General features: G+C 41.0%; 1 protein-coding gene across 1 annotated transcript in view; it reads right to left on the bottom strand.

Moving 5' to 3' along the window:
* Positions 1–231: 231 nt before the first annotated feature.
* Positions 232–11545, bottom strand: part of Oseg6 (intraflagellar transport protein Oseg6) — a 198657-nt gene continuing 187343 nt past the window's right edge. Inside the window, exon 28 of the mRNA XM_080266921.1 lies at positions 232–346. Within this exon, the coding sequence (XP_080123047.1) occupies positions 232–346 (115 nt within the window). The remainder of the gene's footprint in view (positions 347–11545) is intronic.

Here is an 11545-nt window from a genome sequence, read left to right as displayed (position 1 = left end):
AGCATTCACTCTAACCTTACAATGATCCCTAACACTTTCCAGCTAAGTTTATGGATAAAAGTAGTCAGACTGAAGGGCAGATTTGACTTATGATCAAGGAAATTCTTTCCTACCTTATCTACCCTTAGGCTCACTGAATTTCAAGTCTCCATGACATAGTTACTTAAGTTGTGGGAGTGGCCTAGTTCCATCAGGTGAAAACAATCTGATTACAATAGAAGCACCTGACAGTTAGTCCTGTGCATCAAGACTGAGGACAAGGGTCTTCCAGTTGGTGGCCACTGGCAGCTTTTCAACAGTCAGCACTTCGCCACACATGGGACAGTTCTCACCATCCTCAACCAGTCTGTAGGTAGAAGTAAATCTTTGTTTTAATTTGCCTTTTTTAGCATTGTTTTTTTGTTATCAAGTCCACACTACTAAAAAACTCCCTATTAAAATGTTTACTGTTAAACTTTCAGCTAATTTGCCAGTTTCCCTCAGAGTACAGTACCATATGTATGGAAAAAAAATTTAAAATTTTTCTAGCACATCCCTGTCTTAAACTACTGGCTATCTATATTATACTACAGACATCCTGTTGGATAGTGTGATGAGTAAGGATAGAAGTTTAGAGGATGAAGTGCTTGAAGGGGCACAAGGAAGAAAGGTTGTTGGTTCTTTGAAAGCAGTGATAAGAAACAGGGAGATCAGCATGGAAATGATAAAGTTACTGCATGACAGTATTGTGATACCAACTCTAATGTATGGAAGTGAAGCTTGGACCTTGTTGGAGGGACACAAGTCAGGAGTGAGAGCAGTGGAAATGAGTTATCTGAGAGGAGTATGTGGAGTTACATGGAGAGACAGACTAACAAATGAGGAAGTAAAGGAGCATTGTGGTGTGGATGTGGATGTGATAGGAAGCATTAGGAGAAACACACTGAGGTGGTTTGGCCTTGTGGAGAGGATGGTGAGCGAAAGACTGATGAGGATAGTGTATGTGAGTGAGGTGGAGGGGAGGGGGTTGGGAGGTGGAGACCAAGGTTGAGATGGAGGGATGGAGTGGAGAGGTATATGAGAGAGGGGTGTGTGAGCTGGGAGCAGGACAGTGAAATGGAGGGGGACAAGGCAATATGGAGGCAATATGTTTGTGGCCACCCCTTAAGGGACTGAAGCATCTGGCAATAGATAGATAGACAGACATCCTATTCAACCCAAATTTCATTTTTACATTACTGTTGTTACCACAAGATAATTTTAGTGACCTCAGTTCAGATTTTGCAAAACTGAGGATTTGGATTTAACTCTTTATCTCTTCATCACTAGATGTCTCTCCCATGTTGAATAAAATTATCTGGCAATAGCATGAGAAATTATAAAATACTGTATATCATCAGATTCAAGGGGTTAATGAAAAGTAATGTTAAAAAAAAAAAAAAAAAAAGCTGGAAGTAAATTTAAAAAGAGAAATTAACGACAGCATATAGAAAAGAAAGAAACTACCCTTAACCAATCAGCAAACTGTAGATACACCCTAATGTTAACCCATCAGCTCCTATGACTCTCAGCTGAATAAATTAATTTAGTGTTGGCTAGAAGAGAATATGAGAAGATACAAGCATAAAAGGACTGGTGGTACTGTACCAGTAATTGAATATTTCACAACAAACATGAAATCTCTGAATGCACTATCAAACCACTATCAGAATGTAATGTAGCTTTGTTCATATTTTGTTTTTAAATAACAGAACAGAAGAAGGAAAAACAATTGAATAAAAAAAAATAATAATCTATACATCAGATGACTGGTGTCCTCCATTCATAAAAAATCTGTAACAGTTGGACTTGAACAGCTGTAGGTTGAAGTGTGGGGGCAAACAACTCTTGGGAAGCAAGTTCCAAAGAGATGCAGTTTGGGGAATACAAGCTTTCTGATAGGCGGAAGTTCTCCAATATGGCAGTGTGACATTCCAGTCATGAACACTACCAGATGCCCGTGTAGCACAGGGGATGGCATGGAGAGGTAGCACAGTAGATACTACTTCGTCTGAGCATTTGCCATAAAAGTATCTGTAAAATGATGCAAGGGAGGCAACATCCCTTCTTACCTGTAGGGAGGGTATTTTTTTTGTGACAGCAGGGTTATTAGTAATTCTAACAGGTTTGTTCTGAATTTTGCCTAGATGTTTTAGTGCAACCTCTCCATGTCCGTTCCACAAGGGTGGGCAATATTCCAGTTGAAAGCACACGTGACTCCATCCAAGTTTCTTTGAGGTGGTTTTAGCAAGTGGTCCAACACGAGAGGTCCAGCTGAGGGAATTGTTCAGTAAAACACCGAGAATTTCAATACTTTTGGAGATAGGAATATTTGTAGTGCTAACAGTAATATAGGAATCTGGCAATATCTGTCTGTTAGTAAACTGTATACAGTATATTTGGTTTTACTAGCATTAAATAAGACAAGGTTATTTTTTCACCATTCAGTTCTCCTAGTTAAGTATTGATTTATTGAGATGGCTGTACTGAGTTGTAAGTTAGAGATATCAAAATAACATGGTTATTTATCTGCTATTACATTCAATAAACCTGAAGTATTTCTGTTCAGAGAAATAACAAATACTGTACACAGTAGTACATTATTTTTGTCATTTCCATGGATTATGATATATGAAACTTAAAGTCAGAGATGTTATTTATTTCACAACAGTATATTAGCTTCCATTTCAGATGGCTCTACACTGAGAGGCAAATCTAATGGTTTCCTGTAATATAAGACCATTTACAACACTGGGTGGTAATCATATACTGTAAGCAGATTGCAGGGTGAAGTATAGTCTATTACTGGGTGGATAAGCAAATGCAGCATCCACCCAGGAACCAAACTTCCACATTTTTCCCTGCACCTTGCTGTGGCGAGGATCTGTAAACTGCAGAGAAACATCGGTTCACTGCAAAGGACAGCCCTGCAGGGTGCAGTTGCATGCCTATGATTAACAACAATAATATCAGCTTGGTTATCTTAGTAATGAGGACCTACCCAAAGGAAATTTTTCTGTTAATGTACCTTAATGTAGAATGTACTGTAAATAATTCAAGATACAGTATACCAGTGTATAATTGTTAATGTTGTATAACTGTACAATTCTGAGCAGATGAAAGGCAAACGTCATCTCAGCCCTGGTACACATGCAGTGGGTCACTTCTAGCTGAAAGGTTACTACTCATGATAGAGGGAGAGAATGCAGGGAAGGGTAGGGGGGTGTGCCCTGCTGGGCTGGATTTCCTGTACTGCTCTAATATGATCATTTTTTCCAATGCTATCAGATTCCAGTGATGAGTGTGACTGTTACAAATGGCGCAGGGAATGTTTAATAGTCTTTATACCTTTATATTGTGTAATTAAATGTAAATTATTTCCACCAAAAGACTTTTATATACCTCTTTGATACACAGAATGCATTTACTGCCTTGTTCTTTACACAGTTGACTGTAAGTGATGGGTCTTTCACTTTTATAAACCTGAAAATAAGAATGTGTTTGCATATCACTTGGGGTGAATTATATTGAATAATACTATCCACCCTTTGCGGGATTAGGGCATCGGGCTATAGATAGATAGATAGAATACTATCCACAATCAGTAATATATATTAAGGTATTTACTAACATGCTAAAGCTTATGAAAAAATGCCACTTATCAAAACTACAATAATATAACCATTGGAGCACCCAATCATGTATCAGTAACAGTCAACAACAGGTTGCTGGTTGTTTCAACATAACTCAGACACGTTTCTACACAAGTATAATGATATTGTACCATCAACTGTTTGTTCAGTGTTGATGACAAATGAGAGGAGAATACCACCCTACTGGCACTCAGTCGACTTGTTACACGCAAACATACTCAGATGCACAAATAGTCACGCACAATCATACTCACACACACAGTCACGCACATGAAGTAAGCTAATAACTGCATGCTAAAATTCATATTACTTTATCACATTTCTTCTAAGAGGATTGCATCATACTCTAAAATAAGTTAAACGACTGGGCACATCAAGGTATACTGTATCTTAATTAATGTCGAACGCAACTGAAAACTCGTGTATTTCCAAATGGCAACTCCTACTTCCCACCCTACCCACATCCAACAACCCAACCTTCTATCCCTACATGCCCTCCCCCCAACCCACATGTCTACCACTTCCTCCTTCTCGACTGTAGCAGGCTGTCTAGAAGCAATTCATATATAATGTGCTCAGGCTAGGATGGTGTTTCTGTTTGATCCCCTCCTAATTTCCATTAGGCTGAAGGAATAATATCCTACACATTATCACTAATTTACCATTGTTGGCAACCTTACAATCACCTCACCTCCTAACCCCCCTCTTTTCCCCACCATTCCACTACCTTATTCAACAGATATGAGTCGTTAACTTTTGCAAATTGCGGTTATGCAGTCTATCCTCATCTAACACGGTTTTCCCTAACATAATAATGGTCTAACACTGCAATTTTCCGGAAGCAATATCACTTCTAACACGGCCCTTGATGAAGCCAACACGGTTTTTTGAACCAGGCGGGCGGTGATGAGATGAATCATAGGAGCAACGCCTTGCCAACAGGCATCATCTACATCCCAGCCAATCACGCTTCAGCTGCTGAACTCCATATCCAATACTAACAGGAAGAACAGGCCATGGATAACACAGATGATGATGTGAGAAGTGTTGTAAGTGCTACTGACTTTAAAGGATTTTAACCAGTGTTTTCCCCTCTACCTCCTCTCCGGCACAGTGTCTCCTCTTATCCTCCCATATGGCAAATAAAATGTGGCTTTTAACTAATACTCTTTTATAATTTTTTAAATCATATTAATGCTTTCTAGAAGGTTAAAATTGGGGGGGTATAAAAAAATTTTGCACCACAAGGGGGAAAAAAGTGGACTTTGGGCAGGGGTGCAAAAGGAAATATGGGGTTTCAAGGGTCCCTGTAACACGAAATTTCTCTAACAGTAGGGGTGCAGAAGCAAGTAACTGTGTTAAACGAGGACAGACTGTACATATGATTCATGGATTTACAACAAATTGATTCCCAATGCTTACACAAACAAGAACTTGACATTAGGCCAATATCATTCATGTACAGTAGGTAATAAGTATAAGAGCATAGTGGAAGAAAGATTGGGAAGGTATGAGCTAGAGCAGATGGAAGGGGTGGAAGAAGTATGTAGGATATTCACGGAAGAGATAGGCACAGCATGTGAGGTGGTTTGTGGAGTGAGGAGGAGATGCAAGGGAGTGCAAGGGAAAGCATGGTGGAATGATATGGTGAAACGAGCTGTGGAACAAAAGAAGAAGGCATATAGTGAATGGTTAGCGAGTAAAGGTAGGGGAGAAGATGAGAGAGAGAAGAGAGAGGTATATGTGAGTTGGAGAAGGGAGGTGAAGAGACTGGTGAAGGAGAGTAAGAAGAAAGTGTATGATGAGTTTGGGAGGAATCTGAGTGTGAAATGGAGGAAGAGCAAGAAATTGTTTTGGAAGGAGGTAAAGAAAGTAAGGCAGTGTGAAAGGGGAAATAGTAGGGGAGTGAAAGATAGGAATAAGAGATTGTTGGTGGAGAAGAGAGAGAAATTGAGGAGATGAAGGAGCACTTTGAGGATTTGTTGAATGTAGAGAGTGACAGCAGTGCGAGTATAAGAGGTTGGGGAATGGCTGGGAGAAGAAGAGATGAGAGGAGGGAGGAAGAGATCAGTAGGACGGAAGTAGTGGAAGCAATGAAGAAGATCCAGTTGGGGAAGGCCCCGGGAATTGATGAAGTGTGTGGTGAAATGCTGTGGTATGGGGGTGAGATTGTTGTGGAGTGGCTATGGAAGTTGTGTAGATTGGCTTGGGAAGAGGGGAGGGTTCCAGAGGACTGGATTAATTGATTGATTTAAATAAGGCGCCGCATCCAGAGGACTGGAAAGCAGGTATAATTGTTCCTTTATATAAAGGAAAAGGGGAGAGAGAAGTATGTGGTAACCACAGGGGTATTTGCCTTCTTAGTGTGACTGGTAAAATATATGGTAGAATACTCATTGATAGGGTTAGGCATATGACAGAGGAGCTAGTTGGAGATGAACAAGGGGGATTTAGGAAGTGAAAAGGGTGTGTAGATCAGATATTTGTTCTAAGATGTTCAGTGAAGAAGTATCTAGAGAAGGGAAGGAAAGTGTATGCTGCATTCATGGACTTGGAGAAAGCTTATGACAGAATAGATAGGCAAGGTATGTGGAAGGTATGAAGGATATATGGAGTGTATAGGAAATTGTTGAATGCTGTGAAGAGTATGTACGAAGGAGCTAGGGCTACGGTGCGAGTGGATGGTGAGCTGAGTGAGTTCTTTGATCTCAATGTGGGACTGAAACAGGGTTGTGTGATGTCTCCATGGCTGTTTAATATATACATGGATGGGGTTGTAAAGGAGGTGCAGGGTAGGGCAGTGGATGTAGGGGTGGCTCTAATGAATGAGGGTGAGATTTGGAAGATTCTGGTGTTGCTGTTTGCTGATGATACAGTATTGTTGAGTGAAGATGAATGGGAGTTGCAAGGTTTGGTGAATGAATTTGGGACAGTGTGTAGGAGGAGGAAGCTGAAAGTTAATGTGAACAACAGTAAAGTTATGGTGTTTGAAAGGAATGAAGTCACAGAATGTACAGTGAGGTTGGATGGTGAGGATATGGAGAGTGTGAGTGCATTCAAGAACTTGGGTAGTGTGATGAGTAAGGATGGAACTTTGGGGGATGAAGTGTGTGAAAGGGTACAGCAGGGAAGGAAGGTTGTTGTTCACTGAAAGGAGTGATGAGAAATAGGTAGGTGAGTATAGAAGTTAAGAAGTCACTGCATGATAGTATTGTGATCCCTACCCTGACGTATGGAAGCGAGGCGTGCACCTTGCAAGAGGGGAACAAGTCAAGAGTGAGAGCAGTGGAAATGAGTTCCTTGAGAGGAGCATGTGGAGTGACATGGAGGGACAGGTTGACGAATGAAGAAGTGAAGGAACGTTGTGGGGTGGATGTGGATGTGGTTGAGAAGATTAAGAGAAATACACTGAGGTGGTTTGGACATGTGGAGAGAATGGAGAATGAAAGACTGACTAAGAGGGTGTATGAAGGTGAGGAGGAGGGAGGGAGAGGGAGGGGCAGACTGAGGAGGAGGTGGAGGGATGGAGTAGAGATGTATATGAGGGAGGGGGGATGAGATGGGGGGAGGGGAGTCAAATGGTGGGTAACAGAGCGACTTGGAGGCGTTTTGTCTGTGGCCACTCTTTACGGGAGTAGGGCGTCGGGCTTTAGATAGATAGATAGATAGACGGTACGTAATGCTCGTATGGTAAGTATTATCACTCCCTTCCCCCTCCTTCTCCTTCTCCCACCATCTCCGAGTTCGCCACCACTGCTCATCTTCCTCTTTACAGCCACCACCCCCACGATCATCCCCTACCCTTCCCTGCATTTTCTCCCCCTCTCACGGATGATAACCTGTCAGCCAGAAGCGACCCGCCACACGTGTACCAGGGCCGAGATAGCATTTCCCCTTACTCTGCTTGGAACCATACTTCTCTAATACAGTACATAAGCACTAATCTCTCAAACCTTTGATTACTTATCACGAGTGAAGTCGAACTAGAAAAGTATTGTTAGTGGGTCCTAACTCGGTTTTTGTCCACAACTTGGGAAAAATTTTTGGACCACACTACTTAAATCGACAGTCATTGAGGCGGTCTGAAACAGGTGCTCATGCTCAGTGGACTTTCTGGTTGCCTCTGGCATCTCTGCCAATTAATGGGGGAGGCGGTGGCTGAATCGGTAGAGAGGCGGCCTGCAGTCCTAATGGACCTTGGATCGAATCCCGGCTGGGGCAGGGAACAGTTTAAGGATTTGAATTTCCTAAAAGCAGACTTTCCTGATCTACCAGATGACCCGCCAACATGTCGCAAAAATACCCCTCCTAATACCAATACACCAGTCCTGTATGAGACAGCCCTAGCATGTATTCAATATGGATGGTGGATGTTAGCGCCGAAGTGGTGACATGTGGAGGTGTAGAAGGACTACTGGGCCTTGGAATAGGTCACTGCCCCCAAGATGTAGGCCCTAAAGCCTTTGCCCAGAGTCGGACACGTAAAAAAAAAAAAATACACATAATACAAAATATTATGTGTTCTTCATTATTATCTGATAGTTCATGCAATTTATGCATTCTGTGACAAGAAATTACAACACATTTCCAGTCATTATTGTATAAGATTTCTGTATTTTCACCAATGTTTTTATTATGTTTCCAGGTGTCAAAAACACAACAATTGTAAACTTACAATTTTTATGGAACTTTATAATTAACATTTGAACTTCTGGAAATCTCTGAATATCACTTAAACTCCTGTTTCTGTCAAAAACATTTTCTTATTTATTGACAGAAAATGAATGTTTTCAGTGAGAAATATTAAATTTTTTGCTTATTTACAGTTTCCAAGCATTCTCAGTAGTAGATATTGAAACTTCAAGGTCAGGTTAACTTAGGAAATACCAAGAAAATATAAAACAGGTACTTTCATTTTTTGCTGGAGAAAGGGACCCTTTCAGGAACCAACCAGAAATTGCGTGTGGTAGTCAAAGGGTTAATGTCAATCAAATCAAGTATGTGAATAAGCTAATACCTTACTCCCCTCTGGGTAGTCCCCAGCAGCAGGTGAGGATGGTCATGACAAAAGAACCTCCAGCAATCTTAGTCTTACATAGGCCTTTCACTCTCTCAAATATGAGACTATTCCTTCTTCATCCCACCATCTCGTTCAAGAACCCTTTCACTCTCTTTCACCACATCATTCTGAGTCTTTCTTTCCCATTTCCTAATACTACAAATATATATTGAGATGTACTGTAATTAAGATACAAGGCCTGAATGGCTTGCTGGATATCTGGCATGAATTTTTGTCACATATCTGGGACCAGCCTGAATGGTTAGCTGGATATCTGGTAACTGGCTATCTGGCAAATTCACTATAAGTATCTGGTTCATCCATAATTTAAGAAGGTGCTGCTGTATGTCCTTCCATGTGTTCTCACATGTTCACATCCCGCTGAGGTTTCTCTGATGATATATCCAGACATTCTCACTCATAAACACAGCCACTCCAAAACAATTTTCATAAACACAGATCTCACCCTCCAATAGGTCTTCCATACCCATACTCATACATAAAGCACTAGATGGAGGTGGGTCATTTTTTCTTGACAGAAAGTGGTGTTCCTTGACCCTATGAAACAGTTACCTTTCAGGACCCATAAAACATGATGAACACATATGATCGAGCTGCTCAACGATGTCAGGCATTTGCAAGATGGTTCACTACAACACATACAGTACCCTCGCATCCAGTACAGTATTTTTATCAGACAGTACTGACGTACTTGTCTAAATCCATGCTGGACAAACAACAGACCTTATGGGAAAAATGAATAATGTCAGGCAAGCCTTAAAAAAGTCCCCTCCTGAATTCAACTTAACTATATTTTGACACAACTAAGATTTTACCAACCTTTAAGCTGAGTGGTGATGGGCTTGGGGGGGAGGGGGGAGGGGTTTCAGAGACTGTAGGAGGTCCTACTGACCCCCTGGAGGAGGGCCTTCAGGATCCTGAGGAGGCCTCTCTGCCTCAACATCCCTCGTAAATCCCTCATAGTCACACACTGACATTGTCATCTTCATCATCAGGGGGAAGTGCAAGACTGCAGTGTGACTGGCACATGCCATAAGTCACGAGGAAGGCGTACTGGACTGGCGCAGCAGTACTAGAGAAATGTTCCTCAGTGTTCGCAATCTTCCTGTGCCTGGGGTGGGTAATAGTACTAGACAGCACGTCAGTACTAGAGAAGAACTCTTCGGATTTGGCCCACTTTGCACGGCCGATCCGTATTAGCCCAAAAAATCTGTACTACAGTAACGAATTATTTTATTTTTTTGCCAAAAGTACTGGACGAGAATAGTACTGGACAAACGCGTACTGGACGCAAGGGTACTGTACAAACATACTCGTCATTCTATATACAGTATATCTGTCACTTAATTAAATATCAGAAGAAAGGAGAACTAAACAGGCTAAATTATAAGAAAACAAAACTACATAACAAAAACAAGAAAAAAAATCCTACTACAACTACTACTAGGGGAAAGCAGTGATGGTTAGGCAACTTTTTATAAAAATATTTGTCAAAAAATAGGTATGAAGAGCAACTACAATTTCTTAGCATCAAAGTACTGTCCAATCCTTCTGCTTATAAATATGTACCATTCAAAGCTTTAGCTCTAATTTTTTCTATCATGTCAGAGAAGAGTTTTATCTAAAACATCAGAACTCACTGTCAGGACAGCTCGGTCACAACAATGGGGATGATTCGGCCACATATGATACTTACCAAAACCATAATATTATGATGGAGACTTATCATTAAACAATAACTCACTGAAGCAAATCTACTTCATTGTATTTAACACAAAAAACTGCTCCATATACTACACCATATACACCTAACTGCTTTAAATGGCTTCACTTCAAAAATGGAAAAAATAAATGATAACTATATTTATGAATGACTGACCAAAACACACACACACACACACACACAGGTCGCCGACAGAGACGGACCTCTTCCAAGATCGTGGGAAAATAATCACTGAATCTGCGACGAAAGGAAGCTCAGCCTATTTGTGATTGTGTTAATGAGTGCATGAGTGGTGGTCCCGTCGGACAGTAGTAAAAAAAAAAAAAAAAAAAAAAAAAAAAAAACGCGGTTTCGGTCATAAAAGGGATCTTTATAGTGAAAACAGAAAGTCTCCATATGGTTGAATCATGGCGGAAACAGACGGTGCATTGTTTACAATCGGTGAGAAAGAGTTTGAGGGCTTCTGTGAAGAGAATGTGGGAAATGGAAGTATTAAGCTGAACCAGACAAGAATAGCAGGTGTAGAGAAAACAGCAGAGAGGAATGTCCAGGAGATAAAAAAGGTATGGGCAGTAATTAAAGTGTTACAGGGAAGGACCATAGAGCAGGAAAACGAGATTAAAAGTTTATGGAATACACTGGAAAAAATTTGTACACGCAGTGAAGAACAAGAAAGAGAAGTTACTGAATTAAAAGTGAACAATGAATCAGCCTCGAATGAAATAAAACAGCTTAAGAGGGAGAATAAGAGGTTGGAAGAGGAAAGGGACAGGACGAAAAGCAAACTAGATGTGTATGAATCCAAATCAAGAATACAGGACTAGCACATTAACCCCTTAACCGCGGGGCGTCACTTTCGTGACGCTTGGGAGCAAGGGATCATACCGCGGGGCGTCGCTTTTGTGATTCTGTGTTATTTTGAATTCACCCGGGCTTTCAAGTGGGGGCTTGTATCATCTATCAGTACTGACAATGTCCAACACTAGTCAGCACTCCTAATCTCATCTGTACTCCCATCCATTGTTGACAATTTAGCCATTTCTCCCCGTTCTTGACTCCCCTCCCTACCCC

Source organism: Coenobita brevimanus, chromosome 22 (assembly GCF_032717465.1).
Source record: "Coenobita brevimanus isolate Jiangsu-jjx chromosome 22, ASM3271746v2, whole genome shotgun sequence".
NCBI classification, from domain to species: domain Eukaryota; kingdom Metazoa; phylum Arthropoda; class Malacostraca; order Decapoda; family Coenobitidae; genus Coenobita; species Coenobita brevimanus.
The sequence above is the reverse complement of the archived record's forward strand: the minus strand, read 5'-3'. Positions and strand labels throughout refer to the sequence as shown.